Here is a 23,294-nt window from a genome sequence, read left to right as displayed (position 1 = left end):
AGTTCCATTCATTTCCTCTTCAACCCAAAATGACCTTGCTCTCCACAGGCTGGACGCTAGGGAAAGCAACAAGCTTGATTGAATCGCATAGCCTGTGCTACAATAACAGAACAACTGCGTTATATATACCGGTTCATCCACAGGAGCAAGAGTTACATTGGTGAGTAATTATTGTGGCGGCAGCCTAACGTTGACTGGATGCATGCGAGTGTATACATTGGGCTATTTCGTAATCTCTGTCGTATTCTTTTAATATTTAGTAAGCTTTCAGTTTTAAGAGTCTCAAAATAAATGTTTTCGAAACCAATGATATACACATGTATACCAAAATTCTTTAAACATTTTGGATGTTGCACTGGTTTATTGGGTTTTGTAGAAAGAACGAGAAAATTCTGCAAACGAATGTCGAGCCTAGCCCTGCTGCGAAACTCCAATGGCAGACAAACTTATGATCCGTGTCAAATTTGATTTTCACATCGACGGTGGGGATCCCTTTTTCGATAAGACCACTCAGTCTCATTGTGGCATTTATATACAGGTGGAAATAGATTTTGCGGATGTTGCCTGCATTTGGTGGTAATAGATTACCCCAAGTGCTGCTCGACTGACCAGTACATGTAAACAAACATCAGTCAAATAACCTGTAGGTTCAAGGTTGTTTTAATAGGCTAAGAAACACAGCCTTGACTACCTATCTGTGAAGTGTTGTGAGGAGCTTATTCTAAAATGTTATTAATCTCATCAATATTACACAGCTGATAGTTGGGGACAACTTCCCGCTTCTGTTTTCATCCAAAGGATGTCATAGCCTACAAGTCACATTTTACAGTTTGTTGATAATGCCTGTTCAGAAGCCTGGTGCCCAAGAGGGGGAACCCAAGCAATGAATTCAACTGATTTATTCTATACTGGAACTCCCTACAGCCCAAAGGACCTGGTTTAAAGGAGCAACTACACACAGTAAACCTGTTGTACTGAATAGAGTTTGAGCTGTGCCCAGTAACCTCAGTTATAATACCATGGAATAAAATAGATTAAGACGAGCAGAATAAACCATTTGCAGAATGCTAATAGTTTGGGTGTGGGATATGAGTTAAAATCCTCCTAGGCAATAGCCAGTGCAGCTAATCTATAATTAGCAGCTGGCCAGATTTACCTATGGGAGGATGTAGGCGTACACACACTTATTAGTGTGAGCGAACATTTCTATGGGCATATGTAATGGGTTTAGCCTGTTGGATAAGGGGGGCAGGTCTTATATGTGTTTCGAAGCAGAGGACTGCTTTTTAGAGCCCAGTTTGGGACAGTTGGACAATGGAGGTCATGGTTCTTTGTAAGAGTGAGGCCTGTAACACTCGGAGGTCGGAGTGTTGGAAGGGCCAGTAGGGGCCACTCTTCCCTCTCCTCTAAACAGTCAATCCCCAGGCTCCAGAGCAATGATAGGGATGTTGCCCTGGGTAAGTGTCCATCTTTCAAATCAGAGTGTGCTAACTCTCTGAGGTCACTGAAGATTCTAGGTTAGCAAAGCTGTGTTGTTACCAGTCAGGTCCACCCACTCATTGCTAGATTCCAACTGGCTCATTCATCCCCTCTTCTCCCCTTGTGAAAATAAATCCAGGTAAGTCACTCTGAATAATAATAACTGAAGTATGAATGTAACACTTGGATTGGTGTTTTTTTTTTTCTGCCTTGTTGATTGGCTGATGAATGATGTAGTCTGGGGACATGTGTGAATCACAATTTGTTTCCCATTTTAGACTGGATGTGTACCATGTGGAAAAGCAAAAGAGGTTTTGAGGAAATAGCGTACATATTGTCATGCTGTACATGACAAAGTACACAATCATTGGGATGCGTTTTGACAGGATGTCAATGAAATATCCCCCCTGGTTAATATAAAATTCCCAAAATATTTGAATTTGATTGAAGTCTGCAGAGTTTCTGCAACTTGGGTGGACTTGCTTGAGTCGGTGAGGCAGCATTGCTTCCAGGCTCAATCCAGTCCTTTTCCCCACCCCTGGACGAACAGCACAAATTATTCACCCAGTGGCCAGAAATCCTGGAAGGTATCTTTAAGTGGTCGGTGCAATCGCCAATATTTTATTTACAGTTCTCCTGTGCGCTTAATTATTTATTGTCATGTCCACTGGTGTGAATTATTTAACTGTTGCAGTTTTGGAGAGGTACACTTAACTGCATTTAGAGGTATTGACCACACACACAGAGTATGGCAATGGCAAGCACAATGATATACCATTAGTAATACAAAAATAGCACTGTTATGCTTTCGGCAGATGCTGATCTCTGGTGGACATGTGCTTGTAATATAATTAAGTAACTGATTAATTATGCAATAGTTTAGTTCAGCCCAATTACAGAATTCGCTGGGACGTGCTGATTCTGCAGGTACTAGATCACCAGCACTGGCGAAATGCATAAGCTATACCATTCATTAGGGGAAACACAAGTGCCTACTACCTTCTATTGGGCTTGCTAGGGCCTTGTGGATAAGAAACACAATGGTTATTGTGCCGCAGATAGTTGGATATAACTCTGTTGTGTGGCATTTCTTTTTACCTCTTGTACATGATGGACTGTGGATGTGGTCCTGTTGTCAATATATCAATATGTTCCACTTGAAACATATTGATATATACAAACATTTTAGAAATATAACCTTACAAAGTATTTGAGAATTCCTATTGCAAATGCAGCTACTTTAATGCTAAAAAGTGCAAGCAGACAAATTCATTGCTCAGACAGATTACCAGTTCATTAAGTTATGCAGCTAACACAAAGCTACTCACACTTGAACCAGGGAGGGGATTTATTGTCTCTGATTTTATCAGTAAGTGTTCTTTCGTGTTTCTGTACCAAGTGGGAGAGTTATAAATGGCACCAATTAGGCTACCATGCTGAAGGTAGCTTGTTTTGAGATTTTTTTTTTACCTCCTGAGCATTTGCGAGTACCGACATCTTTTAGATCTGCCAGTTTGGATTTGTTTCCTTATTTTAAATTTTACTTAATGTTTGGAAAAACTTATAAGAACAGCCAAATTAGTCCCTTTTTTAAATTTTGCGGGTTTGTGTGTTTCCTGTTTGTGGAATATGCTCATTAAGTTTTAGAAAATATGGGAGATCAGCCAAAAACTTAACTGCCAATCCATCCATTTACCATGACTGTTGTAACTGAACAAGTTTAATATTAATGGAATACGAAACATAACTTGGTTTTGTGTTTTGAACCTTGTTTTTCCAGAGTTTGGTGGGGAAATGTCGACCATGTACAAAGATGATCAGGATGACTGTATGACCGTTTGCCTCAAGTATCTCCTCATCGTCTTCAACTTCTTGTTTTGGGTGAGTAGCACTTCCAAGCTGGCCTGGGTAAGATTGGGCTGTGTTGAGTCACTGTTACAGAATGATGCAGAGATCCATATTTGTCTCTGTATAATATATGCAAAACAATCCCTGAGGTTGCCAAGTTAAATAATACAACTATGCACAGGGACAACTGCAATGCTAGCCTAATCCCACATTTCTCCTGTACTGCCCAGACAACAGTTCTCACCGCACAAGTAGAAACTTTTAGAAAGTAGACACAAGTTGTTAATTTCACAGATTAGTAATTGATTTATGGAAGGTTTCTCATTTTAGGTATACTGGGGAAACTGAATAACCTCTTCAAAGGCATGTATAGAAAAATATATATATATATATTTGACAGATTTTACATCAAAGGCAGAGGGAGGGAGGGAGGGAGGGAGACAGACAGACACTCTCTCTTTTTGGTTTCACTCTGTCATACTTCCTCAATCAGCGTGGTGCATCCTTAGGCCTGCGCAGTGCAATGAGGTAAAATAACTTGATTTCAAGCCTGATTGGATAAATGTAGCATGTGGCAGGATGGGTACATACCTGAGTCACCTGTCTAGTGCACCAGAGACTATTTGTGTTGTGGATGGAATGGAGAAAGAAATCTTACCAGGATATGACCTACCAAGGATCAGCCCATTGTTATTTGCTAGGAGTTACCATTCATCCATCTCAGGATTGACACCAAGTATTCTCTGGTCATATCGTTTTCTCTACATTTCATTGTGACCTACAATAAAAGCATCACTTCAATCCCGATGGTGATGCGTCAGTAATCTCTTTTCTCACATTAGCCCAACTTTCCCCAGCCAGTCTGTTTCTGTTGTAACCAGCACCTATAGACAATATTCAAATACTCACTTGGCTAGGTGTTTCTAGCAGCAGTGTGTGTTACAGAGCGGGGGGTGAATGGTGTGGAAGAGGAAAGGGTCGGGAGACATTTCCTGTGGGTCCGGATGTGACATTGATTGCAGAGATGGGGAGAACAGATGAAAGGCTTTGCCACGTCACCCCTCCGGTCACCATTGTTCATGGATATGTATCACGCCGTGACTGTTTGGCTCTTGCTTTCTCTCCCGAAAATATGGAAAATCTCCTTCCTCTGACTCAGTTAAGGCTTTGTTTACACTAGCAGCCCAGTTCGGATCCTTTTCCACTAATTTGTCATTGGATCAATCAAGTTTCAATGTTTTCAACTTAGATCTTTTTCAGAGCTTATTGAACGGCATCCGATTAGTGCCAGATGTTGTGCCCAGAGTGGCTCACGTGGGTTGGATTATACATCGCTGAGCGGGCAGAGATTCTGTGTAGCACATGGATTAACTACATTATGCACACACAGCCAGGGTTAGGTGCCGAAGTAATGGTCAGGGGGGTCTGACAGTGAGCAAGCTGAAGATTACTGTCACACGTTTGATTAGCAAATAACCACAATTCTGCTAACTATGCAATACACATACAGTTGATTTTCACTGTTGCATCATAACAGGTTAAGGGCTGACCAAAAAGCCTGACCAGAAAGCCTGATCCTGGTGACATTGCTGTGTGTCAATATTGCTATTGAATACTTTTACTGGTGGACAAATATCTGGTTTCTGACTAATTTAATGCGTGCCGCAATCATTTTCAGCTTGCGCAATGTAAGACTTGAAATTACTCAAGTGTTTTTTCTGAGCCCAACACTGGTTGTTGTGCGCACAAAAATGTAACTCTGCTCACTCTAATTTTTTTTGTGATCTCACCAAGACACAGGGAAAACGAATACCCCCTCACCACACCCCTCACCACACCCCCCGCCCCAACTTTCCCCTCAGGTCGGTGGAGTGGCGGTGATGGCCGTGGGCGTCTGGACCCTGGTGGACAAGAGTGTCTACCTGAGCCTGTTGGCGTCCAGCACCTTCGCCGTGTCTGCTTACATCCTCATCCTGGCGGGGGCCTTGGTCATGGTCACAGGGTTCTTGGGCTGTTGTGCCGTCATCCGGGAGCAAAGGAGCTGCCTGTCCGCGGTGAGTGAGCCCTCCCTGGTTAGGGTGATGACTCTAGCATTGGAGAGTTAAAGGCCTAATCCACCAGAAAAAGCAATAATGAAACACCCTTCAGAAGCCAATGTTATATTAACGGGTGAAATAACTTTTTTTTTCTCAAAGATTTAACTTCTCTGAAGTCCATCTGTGAAATTAGGAAGTTGTGTAGTACACCTCATAGTTAAATTAGAATAGTTCTGGAGATATTTAGTAATAATCTTAACTAATCACCTGCACTCCAGATTGCCAAATCAACCTATCCATGATAAGGACATACTTGTCTAGAACATATAAATCCATCTACATCTTCATGACCATAGTAAAAAACATACAAAGTACATCAGGGCCATCAGATGAATATTTTTTCTTCTACCATAAAGTAAAGCAGTGTGTGTGGGCTTTCCTGAATATTTCCCTGCTTCACTATTACCATATCTGCTACATTCCCTCAAATATGGCCTCCTTTCAAGGCCTTTAAGAATGGAGTGGTCATCACTCTAGAAATGTTTTCAAGCTAGAAATGTATGGTTTTGAATTTGGTATCCCTGGCCAGCTACATGTTAAACACAGATGTGAGCTGGAAACATGATCTTTACCAGTTCAGCGTGGTACATCATTGATTCTTAGTGCTGTTTGTTTGAAGTCTTGCTACTGCTGTATATACTGTAACTACCCATGCTGATGTTACAACATACTGTAAGTTTGATGCCTTATTTTTGCATTATTTAATTATGTATAGAATCTAAAGTTGTGGTTTTGTATGAAGTACCCCTTTTAAAGGGATAGTTTTACAAAAGTTCAGCATAAGTATCATGGTGTACATTTTACTCATAGATAACAAATCATATTTTACTCATGGATTACTTTCAGCATAAGAAATGAACTAGCTCATTCTGTAGCTTGGCTTAAATGACGGTCGTGCTGGAGTTTGCACACGAACGAGTTGGTACTGTGGCTACAGGTGACTGGTATGCAGAGAGAAGAAGACTTGAGCTTTCTGCCCCCCCCCCCAAGGGGAAATGTGGTTCCAATTTAGATGCTTCCAATTCAAACTCCCCTCGGTGGCTTTCAGCACTTTTGATATACGGTTTTCCCCTGTCCCAGAAAGCAGTTTACCTTGAAATATCCCTGTCCGCATTTCCCCATCCTCACATCCTGCCTCGGCGTCCCTCGAGATGCCACGTGATCTTGGTTGATGCTGACCGGTTGTAGTGGTAACCATAGGGCTGTGTATCTCTATCCACTGCCTGTCCTGTGTGTGTGTGTATGCATGCATGAATAGTATGCCTGTGTGTGTGTGTGTGTGTGTGTGTGTGTGTGTGTGTGTGTGCGTGTGTGCGTGTGTGCGTGTGTGCGTGTGTGCGTGTGTGCGTGTGTGCGTGTGTCCATACTGTCCTGGTTCTAACGTGGAGACAGGGCGGGCGGCAGAGTAACAGGCAGGAGGTGAGCCAGGAACTCTCCTACTGCAGCAGTGGACTATTTATAGTGCAGCATTAGGAGAATACATGGAACTGAGGGGAGGGGTGGGGTGAGGGGGACGGGGGTTGATTGGCTGAAGGCGGTGTGTGTGTGTTTATGGGAAAGGTGGTGAGTGAAGATCCCGTTCATCAGATCTGTGCGTGTGCGTGCGTGTGCTGTTCATCAGATCAGTATGGACGGGGGATGTGTGTTGGGAAAGAGGGGCGTGTTTGTGTCAGGGCAGAAAACATCAATCGCTGATAAGAATTTCTGCTTTGATGTGGGTGTGCAATCATCCACCTTTCAGCTTCCCACGGCCCCGCCATCGCTCCGCAATATTCTGCGTAATTGACAGCTGCGGAGTCCACCAATCACTGTGATTGTCCAGTATGACGGGGTGTGTCTGTGTGCCTCTGAGAAGCTTGTTAAAACGGGCAAGACAAACCTAGAACTGCTGCTGTAACAGCGGTATGAACCTTTGTTCTTTTAGACGACAGCTTTCCCTTAGCTATCTGTGTGTGCTTTCAGAACTTTCGCTGTGCATTTATATGGCTGTGCATGCAGGAGCGTGTGTGTTTGCCTTGTTTTTCCTCACGGCCTGCCCTGCCACACGTCAGTGCCGTGCCAGTCATGGAATGAGCATCTGTCTTCCGGTAATGGCCTTGAGCACAAAGCATTTTGGGTTCTGCTTCCAACAGGTGTGCCTAATTAGCCCCTATGTTTGTGTACCTTTTATTTACTGTGCCTGACTTAATGTGTGTGTGTGTGTGTGTGTGTGTGTGTGTGTGTATATTTAGTGTACGCGCAGGTTTGTTTATTTGTGCGTGCGTGCGTGAATGGATGCTTTGATGAGCTTGTGTGTGCAGTTTAGCTCTTGATCTAAAAAGCTCAGCACCAATCCTTGTTAGTCCATCCAGGCTGTGTGTGGGTGTGTCCGTGTGTTTGAGCGCGCGCGTGTGTGTGTGTGTGTGTGTGTGCGTGTGCACGGCCGCTTGTGTGAAACATTTTCAGCATTTGTGTAATTACTCTGCTTTTAAATCCACATGATGTTGTATCACAGTGTGCAGGAGACTATTCTGCACAGTGGCTAATGGTTGGTTAGTACACTCCAACCCCACCTTTCTCAATGATATAAATGCAGCGCATATCTTGTCAGATTAATTAGCTAATAAATTACTAATTAGGTATTAGGCACCATTGGGATGACTGGAATGTCTTATTTTGATTCTCCTCCTATAGCACACTAATCTGGATTTTTAGCAGTGTTTTTTTTCTTCTATAAATGTAGCATTATGGAACAGATTAGATCAGGGATTCAGTTACACTCAGTGGCCAGTTTATTAGGTACCCCACATTGTTCATGAAAATGTATCCCTCCTACAGAATCCATTGGCTTGCTGTATAAAGCAGGCAGACAGGCACTGAGCAGTTGAGTTACTGTTTAACTGTACATTAGAATGGGCAAAATACGTGACCTATGTGACTTTGGTGATAGATCCTGGACACACTGGGTGTCTTGTCTTAGGAACTACTGCTGTCCTGTGTGCAAAAAACAGCTTGTTGGGATCCTGGTGCAACTGCTTTCTTTTGGATGGGCTATTCGAGGGGGCTACCAGACCTGGCAATAACCTAACAACAAGCCAAAAGGACTCTGATGGTCATGTGATCACCAACACTGAGCCACTGACTGGAAAATCATTGCCTTGTCTGACAAATTGGGTAAGCTGGAGGGGCCTGCGCCGTCCCAAGGCCTCAACCCACTAAAGCACCTTTGGGATTAGACGGAACAGGCTGTTCACAGGATGAATCTACCAGCGTCCAATCTGCTGCAACTGGGCGATGCCAACATGTCAGCGTGGACCAACATCTCTTTGGAACATTTCCTCTACATTGTTGGAACATTTCCTCCACATTGTTGAATCCATGTCCCGAAGAATTCAGGCTGTTTTGCAGTTAAAGGGGTCCGACCCAGGACTAGATTGTGTACATATAAATTGGCTGCAGAATGTATGTTCCAATAGTTATATCCCAGCGTGCATCAAGGAGCTCATGGCTACTTCTAGCTATGTAGGGTGGGCAGTGCTGATTTTATAATGCATTATAACCAGGTTGTTTAATGAATTGTTAAACTTAATTCCTTCATAAAGGCTGATGTTTCTAATATACACATTTTAGACTGAACTGTTTTATTTACAGATGATCAATTGTTTCTGACGTAAACATTTTCATGGCTGCCACAATATTAGCATTATCAAAGCTAATCTCAATTTAAGATGGATCAATTTGTGAATATTGCTGTTATTTCCAGCTTTTCATGCTGCTTGACTGAACTATAGTAAGGTGTTGTGGATTTTTTTTTTTTTTAAAGTACCATTTTGAAGGTTGTCTGGTTTGTGATTTTCTGTTCAATGTTGTTCCCTCTTCAATCTCAGTACATTTAGCTGTCGTAACCAAACAGCTTGACTGGAGCCGAAATCAAAACCTTGTTCATTTCTTTTCCCCACTCTCCTTTTGTATACATTTTTTTTATCTGTCACCCACTGTAATGTTCCATCTCCCTCTTCTCCCCTTCTTTCTCCCCCTTTCCTCCTTCCCTCCCCCTTTTTTCCTCATGAGAAATATGATCGTCATTTTCTGCCTACATTCTGTACAGTCTGTCACATCTATTCCTTGACAAAAAAAAGAATCGGTCTCTCTGTCGGCTTGGGGAATGTGGGTGGGTGACAAAGACCGTTGATGGGACACTATTTCTGCATTGTCCTGTCAGTGATTAAAGTGCAAATCAGCAGTTGAAACAATAACAAAATGTCCTCCCCGCAAAATGTCCTCAGTATAAATCTGAGGAATGAGGCTGGAGATTAATGTAACTACTATGAAATGTATTGACTGGATGCCAGGACTGAATATCCATTATATCAAAATGATAGTTTGAACTGTATTATGAGGCTTTAGACTGTTTACATGTGTTGTGTTACAAACCATGGAATAATCCAAGATTCATAATGGGTACAGCAGTTAAACTGAGCTCATGAAGAATTCATTATCAGGTATTATTCTTCAAGAATTACTGGAGAAATATAATTGTTTATAGGTAAAATAAAATGTAATTAGCAATTGCCCGTTTTAAAGTATAAATGACAGCATTTTAACTATTGTGATTGAGAGTATTAAGCAAACCGTCTGTCATAATAACGCAAATACAAAAATCCAATTTCATTCTACAAAGCAAGCTTCATATGAGTATTTACAAATCATTTTTATTGGACTCCACAGTCCATGACAGAAAGGCATTGTTGGCAGAATAAATGCATGCAGTTCAGTGAATGATTTCCATAAATCACCAATATATTTCTTGCAGGTCAAGTAAATAGACAGCAGGTGTTAAATCAGAGCCAGCGCCACAGTGGCTGCGTCCAGTCATTCATTTGGGTTTGTGATCTGAACGTGAGATCTGAAAGATATTCAAATGTCCAAATCACCATGTGAGGAATAACTACTCTTCAGGAGTATAATGGTATGTCTTTCTCTCCCTGTCTCTCAGTATTTTTGCTGTCTCCTGCTGATCTTCCTCATTGAGCTGGTGGCAGGACTCCTAGCTTATGTGTACTACCAGAGGGTGAGTGACCACTCCTCTTTTCCTCCTCCTGTCCACCATACCCTCCCCTATTGGCTTTCTTTTCCCACTCCTCTTTTCCTTCTCCTGTCCACCATACCCTCCCCTATTGGCTTTCTCTTCCCACTCCTCTTTTCCTTCTCCTGTCCACCATAGCCTCCCCTATTGCCTTTCTCTTCAAAACCCTCTAGCCTTTCATTGAGCCTGGAAGGTGCTGAAGTGACTGTTTCCCTATTTTTCCAATGCTTGAGGAAATCTAAATCAAGTGCAACTAAAGTACTAATTGAACTTAAGTCTCTACATAATCCTTCCATCTTCTCCTTGGTATTGTGTGCGTGCGTGTGCGTGTGCGCGTGCGCGTGCGCGTGCACGCTCCTTGCTTGGTTTGTGTGTCGTCAGTGTGAAGGCAATGTATCTGCAGACATGATCTTTAGACAGACTTCAGTCCTGAGATTGTCCTAATCTAACACACATCACACAAGCCCGTCACTCACTGCGCTCTGAAGAATGGTAGACGCAATCAATATCCTGGTGAGAGACCATTTCATTGACGTTTGAAGGGAATGAGGTTCAGATCAATTTAAAGATAATGGGCAACACACCAGAAGGTCTCCATTCTCTTCAGTTGCTCTAAGGACATTGTTCCTTCTCTCGAACACTCCCCTAAACAAATATCCCCCTCTCTACCACCTCAGTCTCTCTATCGCTTGCTTTCTTCTCTCATCCTCTAGCTCAGCGGGGAGCTGAAGCAGCACCTCAGGCAGACCATGACAGAGAATTATGCCCAGCCGGGCAAGGAGGCCATCACACAGGCCGTGGACAGACTTCAGCAGGATGTAAGGATTCTGTTCTTTTCCCCCCGCCCCCTTGGTTTCTCTTAAAGGGACAGGGGCCCCGACGTTCTTCTTGCATTTTAAAATGATGTCTTTGGGGGGGGGGGAAAGTATTTTCAAAACGTCTAAGTGAGACTCTCCCATCGTGCAGTTCAAGTGCTGTGGCAGCAACAACTCGTTTGATTGGCGGGACAGCGTGTATGTGAGCTCAGTTGAGTCAGAGGGCAGGGCGGTCCCGGACAGCTGCTGCAAGACCATCACCCCCCACTGTGGGCGGAGGGACCACCCCTCCAACATCTACAAGACTGAGGTTTGTGTGACCGTTGGAAATGTTCTGTGTTTTCCCCAGTGAGGATGTCACAAATGGGGTACATTCAGCAAAACGTGTTACTTTGCTCCTTCTGTTATTTAGCAAAAACAGCTATGCAGTCACTGCAATGGAACAGTTGAATAAATGTTCATATCTAGTTGAACAAACCATTCAGTTTGGATGAAATATTTTTTAAATATTATTTCAACTACAGTTTATACATTCCTCTCATAAAGTACTAATGTACTGTGTCTCGAGATGGAACATTTTGTGAATATTTCAATATTTGAGGCCCGGGAAGTTATTTTGGGCTATGACTAATATGATTTTATAATGTGCCAAATGGGTAAGATAATGTATATGCTCTTCAGAACCTGCGTGCCAAACTCAAGTAATGAAACTAAAACAATTCAACACTGTTTGGAAGGTCACTTCGTCGTACTGTTTTTCTCTCCATTTGACAGGCTTACTAATGAGTATGGGCTAATAGTGTAAGCTCTCTGGGAAATTAACAGATATGCATAAATGATAGTAGGTGCTTCTACCTCTTTAACTTTTATATGAAGAAGTATCTTCCCCTCCCCCACACCGACACACACACAGACAGGCATGCAGATGTGAGTAGTAGGCCATTTAACCTTTGAAGAGGAGCTATGCTCTCTCTTATTCTCACGCACTCTCTCTCCCTCACACACACACACACACACACACACACACATACATGTCACATCCCTTGGTTCTTTTATCACTGCCAGTTAGTTTCTCCTAAGTTCAGAGGAGAACTTTGAGAAAATCTCATGTTGACTGTGCATTTAAGGACTTGACAGGTCTTCAGAAGCTCAAAAAAAGAAAGTGCCTGGAATGCTGAGATGTATTTGAAACGTGCTCACAACTGTAAATCGCCCTGAAAAGATCCACCCAGTTAAAGATCTTTGGTGAAACAGCATGACACCAGATGTACCGAGACCACTGACCGTGGATTTTTATGGGCAGTCCGTCCTCCAGCCGTAGCTCTTTTTTAAGGTTAAATGTTCTACTACTCATATCTGCGTGGGTGTGTGTGTGTGCATGTGTGTGGTCAGACAACCAGTTTACTCTCGTTTCCCTCAACTTCTCTCAAGCCGCTTAACCAAATCCAATTCATTGTGTTCTTTCCCAATGCACTCTTTTAAGGATTTAAAAGCATTAAATGTAGATGTAAAATAAGATTATGTTCCACGGTACTTTAAATTCTAGTAGACATTTTCATTATTTTGCAGATGCTATTACCCAGAGACTTACGGACACAATTCGGGTTAACTACCTTACTGATAGGATGACCGATTGTTCACCTTGCCTTGGGGATTCGATCTAGCAACCTCCCACCCGGGCTCTGGAATGTCTTCATCTCTCTTGCTCTGGTCCAAGCCAATGTCGTGCATCCAGCACCGTTTTTACATAAATCACTACGTTTAACCTAGATGCCGTTACTCGGTTGGCGATTGTGGTTATAAATTAGCAGTAATGAGTAGTCGTTACCATTATGTGAAATCAATTAGCAATAATGAGTCGTCGTTATGTATAATAATCGTGTTTGGTGTGGTGTTCCTGTGTGGCTCAGTTGTTCCATTAAGATGCCAGCAACACCTACAAAATCACAAGCAAACATGTACTATGTCTTTTTGGATTGAATCATCTGCTACGTAAATATAATGTATTATAATACTACTCACGTTTTAGTAAACTGTTTGTATCTCTTGCTTTAATGCTTTATACTACTGTATATGGAAGATTTCAGTGACATCTTAGTACAAAATGGCCATCGTTTCTAAAATCTAAGCAGATTTTCTGAGACCAACAAGGCATTTTACAGGCCCATTTACACCGAACATAAAGTTTCACATATATGTGCCTTTCACTATGAAATCCTGCCCTTTTCCTATGTTTATCTTCCTTGTTCAAATACATCTTGCTATTTACTTAATCCAACTCTCTGTTTTGGGTTATATAAATAAACTATATGGTAGCTGCAACTACAACATTTTAGGAATTAGATGATGTCTTTCAGTGCGTTTAACTGGAACTATTTTAAGACGACTGCATTTTGTTTTTGAAGGTGGTATGAACCTCCCTGTTGTCAGACAAAAGAGGCACTCCATTTGGTTTATTTACAAGGCACACTTGCAGAAACGTCCCGCATATCTCACATTACATATCAAAGTTAAAACAAGAGAAGTAGAACAAGCTGCAAAATGAGCTCAAGCTTCAGTGCCTTGTGCCCTTGAATTAAGTTGGTTTTGCTTGTAGGAAAATGTCTTGTGAATTGGTATTAATGACCCTCTATTAATGGAGTGTGTTGTTCATAGTGCGTGTTGTGTACTGAGCACTGTTCTTAATAACTTGCCTGTTTAAATTAAGGGGGGAAAAAACAGCTAAAGATATCGATTTTTGGTCAGTTTATGCTTTCGGAAATGTAGTAGAGAGAGACTGCAGTGACGCACTGGATGCAGTGGTTTATGCAGGATCAGCCCAGGAGACCCTACTATTGTAGACAGAAATCATTGGACACCTAGGGATGTTACGATGGTTCGTCTAGTGTGGAGCTGTGAAAAAGTACCGCATGCGTGGACCGAAACGAAAACACCTGGCAATGGTGCACCTATCGTGTGTGTGCCTGCACGTTCGGGCGTGGGATTTCCCATCTGACCTCTGACATGTAACTTCCGCCCCAAAGGGTGGCTGCATCAGCAAGTTGGAGAAGTTCCTGGCCGACCACCTGTTGATTGTTGGAGCTGTGGGGACTGGAGTGGCCTGTTTACAGGTAGGCCCCCGAAAACTGACCTTTATTAGGTGGAAATGACCATGCTATGTTTTTTTGTACACGGGCACGGAGGTGCTGCCACTTGCACAGACCGTCCCAGAGTGTCCCGTGTCACTTTGTTTGCGGTGTTACGTCTATTGTGGTCCTTGTTAATGTTCAAACCAAGTCCTGCAGCGCTCCAGGTGCCTCTCAACCAGTGGAGTGTTTTTGTGTGTATTGTGTGTGTTGTCTGCATGCATGCATGTATGTGTGTGTGTGTGTGTGTGTGTGTGTGTGTGTGTGTGTGACTCAATCATTTCTCAACCAGTGGAAATGAATTCACACAAAATATCAATCTGGTAAAAGTTGGAGGTTTTCTCTCATTTTAAGAACAGAATCAATGCCCACAAAGCTTTAAAAACCCCATCTAGGTGTCTTTACTCTTCCCATTAAGTACATCCAGTAACTGCTATTATAGATCAGACAACATTTTTAGTGTGCTCCTTCCACTGTTCCATCCACTCAGCAGTAATCCAATCCCATCCACATCCTCTGATTTGATATGCTGAAGCCTTGGGTCTCAATGAATCATTCATTACCTTGCCTGGATTCCTCTCATTGTATCTCATCTCAATGCTGTCAGATCAGAAAGGCCCATCAGACCTTCATCTTCAATGTGTTTTGAGAAGGAAGGGGGAAGACGGATTGCAAGGAGTCCAGAATGAATCTTAGTCCATTGGCCTCAGCAAATTACATCAAGGAATTTAGGAAATGTGAATTGAGACGGGGCCCTGAACAGGAAACACTTTGCTTTTCTCTCCCTACATGCTTTTTAATAACTCTCTGAGGGGGCGACTGCTCTCAGCGCCCATCACCATCGATTTGCTCTCTGTAAATAACCTACACAGTAACTTGACTGGAGTCTCCGTCTCCCAAACTTGGATCGATCTCCTGAAAAAGATATACGGTTCAGTCGATGCACTTCATAAATGGGTGTTTTTGTCAAGCTGGTAATGTGATGTTCAATTTCCCATTGCAGTCCATTTATATCGTTTTGCAGCCAAATCCCAGAAATGTTTGGGCTGTCTTAACTCCTCTGGTCATTCCAAATGGACCTGTTGACAATGATCATAGTTGTTGGCAATACAGTGTCAACATATCTGGGTCCAGGCCAGGTTGTCAGATGCAGGAAATCTATCTAGCTGTACCACTTCAACTATAGAACTCAATGGCTTAACATATATACATATATCACCAGTTAAATTTTGTCTACTCCTTCCAACCAATTGGTATTCCCATAGATTTTCTTCTGGAATTCCACATAGGAGTCATGTGATCTTGTAACCATGGAGACTGACGACATTGGAATTTGGTGTTCCTAATGAATAACTCCTTTTTCTAGAGACCCAAAGCCCCATCCTGCTATTCGAATAAATATTCAACAATATTTTCCAATGACAATGAGAAATGATTCATACATGAAATACAGTGTTGAAAAAACAAATTATGCAGTTTTACCCTTTTTGTTATTTCAAGATTACCCAATTCGTGATTAATGACCTGCCTCATTGCTGCAGCTCCTGATGGACCCGGGACCTGACGATGCACATCAGGCAGTTTAAACCTGAATCCGTACATGCCAAAAGGAACACATTCTGCAGGCTTCCAACAGAATTGAGCTCACAGATTCCCAAGCTGCCACAAGGGGTCACTAGTGTGTGGTGAAGCAACCATATTCAATTACTAACACCCCCCCCCCCCAAACCCGGACAGTGGTGTCTGTAGTCTTGCAAGGTAGTTATTTTTCACCCGCTGCGTAATTCTGCGGTCAGACCAACTTTGACATACGTTCAGACTTCCAAGCCCAAGTGAAAAAATGTATGTGATTCACGTCAGTCTATCAGTTATGTTTCTGTGTATCTGTGTCAACTGTTTCTGTCTTTGATGACACTCAAAGACAGAAACAGTCCAATTGCCTCTGTAAGTCTATCAGTTTTAGTTTGTGGTATTTTGTCAGTATCTCTTGTCTTTTCGTATTGGTGTGTGCTAATCCATTCTGTCTTTGATCTCCCTTACTGTAACCCAGACTTTAATATCAGTCACTGACCCATCTTGTGTGTGTTGTGTGTGTGTGTGTGTGTGTGTGTGTGTGTGTGTGTGTGTGTGTATGGACAACTGTAAGCTGGCCGGGGCTCTGTTGACAGCGTGCTTTATGTATCTACTCTATAAAGAAGAGGAGGACTTCTCTACAGTGTGATTGGCTAAGCCTCTGCCTGGTGACACTCAGTGGGGGCGGGACAAGGTTGGAGGGCATGGGGGGGCAATGGGTTTTATTTGTTTATACGTGAACTAGTCTCCATATGTTCTGTGTCTGTGTAGATTTCTGAGTGTTTTTGTGTGTATTGTATGTGTTGTCTGCGCGCGTGTGTGTGTGTGTGACTATAAGCCAACGATGCGTTTAATAGAGAAAACCATTCCAATCCGTCTGGCCTTTGCTTCATTCTCAGCATCACCAAGCAAAACCCACCATGATAGTGGCTCCGGGCACATCTCCACGTGCATGTTGAACTTTGACTTTTGCATGGCTAAAAATGCATGCATACATTATTCACCACCGAAGGTGTCCCTGAGCAGAATAATGAGTTGCTGCTGCAGAGCAGACTTTGAAAACAAATGCCCACCGATAAAAGGATTTATTTTATCTTCCTCATGAATGTCAAAACCGCAAACAAGATGTTCCTCCCTGAGTGTGGGTGTCATTCTCTACCTTCTCACTGTGAACACTAAGTTGTTAGCGGGGCTGGCCGGGTTCGAGGCATCGTAAAACCCTGAGAGCCTCTCCGTGATGACTTTACTGCTCGCATTGAGACACCAGTCTATAACACCCTCAGAGAAGACTTGAAGATGGCTGTTGATTGATTCTCAGCTTTCCTGGTTGTCATCGTCTCACGCGCGCGCACACACACACACGTGCTCACACTCATCCCCGTTTTATTTGAGGGCAAAGAAAATTTCCGTTTAAAAATGTAATTTTACCTAATCCAGAACCTAATGCAAATATAGCCCCAAGTACACATACACACTCACACTAATGTGTCTTTTGAGTCCGCTCTTTATTTATGAGTCAAATTTCCACATGGAATGATAATAAATAGGGACTGCTTTAAGGGTGTTGGCCAGTTGGGAAATTGTGTGTCAAGGCTTATTTTATCCTCTAACGTTATCTCAATGTATTTCTGTTTAATCGGAGTGCCAACTAAAGCTCCTTTTGACTTTCCTTACCACTAGCTGAAAAGTACTTCTCTTTCTCCGAGCATAAAGTATAGATTGGATTTGAAAGCAGTCAACATTCTTTCAGCTGAGTTGATTTACAAGTGCAGGTGTTTTCTCTCTATAAACCCTACCCCATTTTACCCCCAGTTATTTTTACCTAATTCTTTGAGGGTCAAGCTCAACCCATTTTTTGCTTGCCAGCAAAGATACCAAACAAAAAAATTAAATGCAGTTTAATTGAGACAAACCACTGGAGCTCCTGACCATGAATGAAGCCTCATTTGGCAGCAGAATAGTTCATTCAGACTCATTCACTGGATTGTTTTAAACCGTAGTTGATTACAGTTCAGTCAAAATTGTTTTAAAGGGAAATACATTTCACTGGCAACGTAAACCCTCAACACCATATTGTATCCCTCATAAAGATGAGCACAATTAAGATAATTATACACAGAACAAATTGAATGGATCGTGTTAATGAAACAACCTAAAATTAAAACCAAGATACACCCAAATAAGCCATATAACAGTCTGAAAATAGGCTACAGACTACGGCATCATCGGAATTCAATATGACTAAGTGACTAAAAGCTATCATTTTAAATTTACAAGTGTACCTATAACTGCAGGACATTTAGAATAGACAACATTATAAACGTGTTGCCCTGTACCTCAGCATACTAAGCTCTGAAATATTTTAATGGTGACATTTCTTGAAAATCACCAGTAAGAAAAGACAATAGCTACTTATTTGGAGTAGGCCAAAGCTTTCTCCATGTTAGTACAGAACACCAAGTCAAACCATACATACTGTAGTTAATCTCTTGTAATGAAGTATTGTCCTATAAGCCGTGGGTTGGGACTCATCCCTGCTGTTGTACACACTTATCTAGAAGGTGGCTTGGCAGTCCTTTTTCTGAAATTCTTTAAACAGGACTTTGACATCAAACTCTCGATGCCAACTGGCAGGGAGGGAAATCGCCTTCGCTTCTGAACTAGCAATTGCCAAAGCTAATTACATGTGTTTTGTCAGTATCCATTGACAGATGAGCACCAAAACCACGGAGAACATTTCAGCTTGTAGTTCTTGTAAACTTACAACAGTTTGAAAAGAATTTGCCAGTGAATTGAAAAGAATTTGCCAGTGAATTGTCAACATCAATCACAATTATTATTATTAGTAATATGACACTTGATTGTGATCAGTCCAATCAAGGCTGCTAGACATAAAATGTGATGAATCCAAGGGGCGGGGTCACGATCGGTGACGTGGGGCTTTATGGTCCCCATGAGTGACAGCCCTCCGGACCTGGTGTGTAATGGTCCAATGACACTGCAGTGAAGTGCAGGCACTAGTAGCAGTCATTTAGATTAGTGGACTTATATTATATTAATATATTATGTTGTTTGAACAAATACACCAGAATATATTCTTTGCATTGAAAATTTCTTCCATTGAATATTTCCATATTTTGATTAAATTTAAATTAATTGGATTAGTACATGATGGGTTTTGATTAGGCAATTAGCAGTGGCTGTCTAAGAAATGTCCTTTGAAAAATCTTAGTTAATAAATTTATGTTTGTGCAACTTGAAAATTCTCAGAGTGGGAGCTCTAATATTAAATGCTGGCCACCGTGCATCGCAAGCACTCATGCAAGCGCACGCACGCAAGCGCACGCACGCATGCAAGTGCACGCGCACACAGACATTACAATTACACTAGCTACTGCTGCAAAAATGGCTGCTTGTGGCACTCTGGTTACCATAGTAACCACACACTCCCTCACCCTATCACCCCTAACCAAGCTACCCTTCATGCTAATGTGTTACAGTGATGATTGACCTCTAGCCTTTACTGACAAACATGTGTGTGTGTGTCTGTGTGTGTGTCTGTGTGGTTTTCAGATCTGTGGGATGGTGTTCACCTACTGCCTACACAAAAGGATTAAGTTGGAGCCATACTGAATACGACGGCTCAGGTCCCAACACCATCCTGCCTCACAGGATCGAGAACAATTATCATAATAACTTGCCCAAAACCTGTCCTAGCCTCTGAACCCTGGTCCTTATGATCCAACACTGTATTAACCCTTCCAGAACCTTCTGCACCCTCTGCCTTATCTTGGACGCATGCACAGGTCTCCACTTCAAAGACGAGGCACATGAAGAATAGAGTGGTATTTTAGCATTGTGTTACTTTGTGTTGGAAGTCTACAGCTGTTTATTTTAAAGTGGTTCTTTCTTTACATTGTCAAAACAGTCAATTTTTACTGTAGATTTCACAATTATCAACAGTCCAGGTAATTGGATGGAAATCAGGTTTACTGCGCGCACACTCAGTGTTGTCTCTTCTTGGGAAGGTTGATTATTCAATCAAATGTCACAGATGTGGACCATATTGTGCCTCTTGTCATTTAGCTGTGCTAATAGCTTTAGCCACAGTTAGGTTTTAACACAAAGGGGAATCCCATGGTCTTATACCTTATATACGAGCAGATGTAAAAAAGTGCAGATCTTAATAATGGCTAAAAATAGCAACAGTACTGTCTGTCTCTGTGTATGGATTTAGATCCCCATCTAGTGGTGGATATTGGAACAGCGCTCCTGTAATTTTCCAGCCAGGTAGCTTTCAGTCACAAAATATAGATGAATAATTTTTTATATTCCTTAATAACCAAAGAACGATAGAAAGCTATTGTTGTCCCTATATATTTGTAATTGGCAAAATTATTATCATTTAGTTTTTATAATATTAGAAATTAATAGCAAGATAAGATGGGGGTTAAAAAATGTCATATTAGCTACTCTTTGTCTGTTGATTGAGCTTTTTAACTGGATAGACTTTATTTTTTCTATTTGTTCATATGACTATAGTAACTTAATGACTAAATGAACTATTTTGGATTGATAGTGTTGCTTGATCCCCTCACAGGTAGATACTGTATGAAGAGGGTTATATATGTATGTTTTAAAGAAAAGCATATTGAATGGACAAGCATGCATCTTAAAAGCATGTGTGACAGTAGCATTTCACTGTATGACTGTTGTGACAATATATCAATATACTTTCAAAATATATCTTCTCAATAAATATGTCTATGTTAATACATATATTGACATTGTTACGGGATATGTTTTCGTGAGGTGGAGAGAAAATGTCCATGTTTTTGTTCTTCAATTCCTGAAAACACAAACGGCATTAGTCTATACAGTTATTTGCACCCTTGATAAAGCTATATGTTTCCAACATGTAGAGTACATTTCACTTCCTTAGTAGTTTAACAGTATCGACAAAAAAAAATTTCTAGGAACTAATATGATCACTTACATATTCATCAATTACTTATTCACCGCTTATTCATCAATTCTGTCTGTTGAATCGACTCCTGAAGGTAGCTGTATATGAGGGGGTCTGCTGTGCCCACATTACCTGCTACAGTAATAGGTAAAGGATTAGGAGATGTGTGTTGGTTTGCGCACAAGCTTCAACTGACATTTGATTTTCATTTTCATCCCAACCCTTGAGAATGGGAGATTTGCAGGAAGCTGTCGTGATAAGCACACAGGATGGACATAGGGTTAACTGCTTTGCACAGTGACAGAAATGCTTTTTTTCACCTTGCTGGCTCTGGGATTTGATTTGGCAACCTTTAGATAACTGGTCAGAAGAGCTAATCCCTGGGCTACCTGCCACAATGCTGGTGGCTGTATAAAGGCATCACCCAAATTAACTATTAAATTATACACTACATTATTTTGTTTCAGTTCATCACTGGTTCGAAACGACCGGCAACATTGATATAATTCCAATATGCCTGGAAATGCATTGAGAATTGGAGGCCAATTAAATGAAGGTCCAATCCCATTCGGCCTCCTATCCCATGGGGAAGATGAGAAGAACATAGCTGAGATGAGTAAGCCTCCCATATGGATCTCGTTAGGTCAGGGTTTTCTGGTCCCCATAGATCCAGTAGTTCTAATGTCTTCATGACATTTATGACCTTACAGCCGTGGGTCTTAGGGTATCGATGCCTCACAGGGCATGCAGACTGCATTTACACCCTGTCAGTACACCATTATGTACACAGACGAGAGCTCTGTGGCCACTTCGGGGTCCTTCAGTACGTAACGGTGGTGTTGCCCTACGGCTGGAAGTGGCACACAATCCCTCACTGGTCTGACATGTGTATAGTGAGGGCGGACTGATGCATTGTCAGTGAGGAAAAGAAGCCAGCTGAGTGTTGAAACGCAATATATGCGTCTGCAGGAGTCAGGAAGTCTGTCAGAACATCCATCACTAAGCAGAGGATGGCTCCTATTTCCTTGGCACATGCATTCTGGAGAGCATAGGAGGGATACACACACTGTAAATGCTTTGTTTTAGTCTACAAGCAAAATGCCTTTTAAGTATGTGCACTCTGTGATTACAAATATTACCGTAGTCTGACCAGAGTGGTACATCGCTAGCATCTCAGTGGTTGTCTTATGCGTGTAGCAATCTGAAGGCCATGTATAGTCACACAAACAGAGGTCAAATTAACTCAGCTAGCTGCCCCTTTAGCTGGATAGGCTGAAACCGGAAGGCTCTGTTTTAAGGTGCTTAAGCTTAGGCATTTATTTTACATTAGTTGCATTAGCTTGAGCCAGCCCTAACCCTAACTTCAGGTTCACATTCCGGATGAACTGATAATTTCGGTCAATGGATCTCAACTGGTTTTTGCTTTCGGATCCAAATTTGACAATGACAGTTCAGTCTGGATTCCATATCGCATGTTATGGATTGTACTGTAGGATACTGTTTACATGTTGTAAAGTTGTGTTGATTGTTATCTACTATTGGACAGGTCTCTCTTGCAAAACAGAATGTGTCTCCATTAGCCTTTTTAATTTTTTTATAAAGATAATAAATAAATAAAATGAATATCACAAATAGACAATGGTTTTAAGTTTTGAAAGAGTTGACAGTTCTTTAATTGGTTGCGGTGACCTGCAAATAAATAATGGTTCAGAACTAGCCTATTATTTTGCGGTCTGGAAACGTTTTATATAAAAACAAAACATTATTTCTGTGATAGGTGAGATAACAGATAATTAGCTACGACGCAGTGAGAAAATTGAGTAGAAACTTCCCTCCTCCCACGTAAGAATGTTGTCGCTATCAACTATAGCCAACGTTTTAGGCCACGTGAAAATGTTTAATTAACGTAACTACAACGGGAGAAATGAAAAGTTATCATGAGTGAATAAACAAACCATTGCGCACAGGGGCTGCGCCAGCAAAATCCCGGCCTTGGAATTGTTTGGAGGGTTTCGTAGACAAGAACAAATCCTGTGTAAATCATGGATGGACAGCCTACCAAAAGTGGAAGGAGGTAGGCGTGTTATTTGATTGCATCCTAAATTAGCGTTGTTTTGTTAAATGGTTCAAAGAAGCATAGCCCCAAAACTATTTAATGCAGGAGACAGGAGTTAAGAATGATATTGTAGCGACCTTATTATTGCCTCTTACTAAGTAGGCTATTACTATCTGAAGCAGTTGGTGGTGCGCCCGGCTGGGAGTCAAAGGTTACGGATTAGTGACACTGCTTGTCGAGCGCTACAGTATTTTTTGCGGGTGACGTTTCGG

At 41.8% G+C, this 23,294-nt stretch overlaps 1 protein-coding gene across 2 annotated transcripts; it reads left to right on the top strand.

The window, feature by feature from the left end:
• tspan11 (tetraspanin 11) lies at nucleotides 1-20,781 on the top strand. 2 transcript variants are annotated; one of them, XM_010887351.3, is made up of 9 exons: nucleotides 1-160; nucleotides 3,260-3,360; nucleotides 5,190-5,381; nucleotides 10,399-10,473; nucleotides 11,202-11,306; nucleotides 11,455-11,613; nucleotides 14,327-14,413; nucleotides 16,575-16,694; nucleotides 19,574-20,781. In XM_010887351.3, exons 2-8 carry the CDS (start codon nucleotides 3,274-3,276, stop codon nucleotides 16,647-16,649), a joined length of 780 nt encoding a protein of 259 aa, XP_010885653.2. In that variant the 5' UTR covers nucleotides 1-160; nucleotides 3,260-3,273; the 3' UTR covers nucleotides 16,650-16,694; nucleotides 19,574-20,781. The 2 variants fall into 2 exon arrangements, with proteins under 2 accessions (XP_010885653.2, XP_010885654.2); XM_010887352.3 differs by lacking the exon at nucleotides 16,575-16,694 and having other exon boundaries at nucleotides 2-160.
• Nucleotides 20,782-23,294: the final 2,513 nt, after the last annotated feature.

The sequence above is a fragment of the Esox lucius genome, chromosome 23, assembly GCF_011004845.1.
Source record: "Esox lucius isolate fEsoLuc1 chromosome 23, fEsoLuc1.pri, whole genome shotgun sequence".
NCBI classification, from domain to species: Eukaryota; Metazoa; Chordata; class Actinopteri; order Esociformes; family Esocidae; genus Esox; species Esox lucius.
The sequence above is the reverse complement of the archived record's forward strand: the minus strand, read 5'-3'. Positions and strand labels throughout refer to the sequence as shown.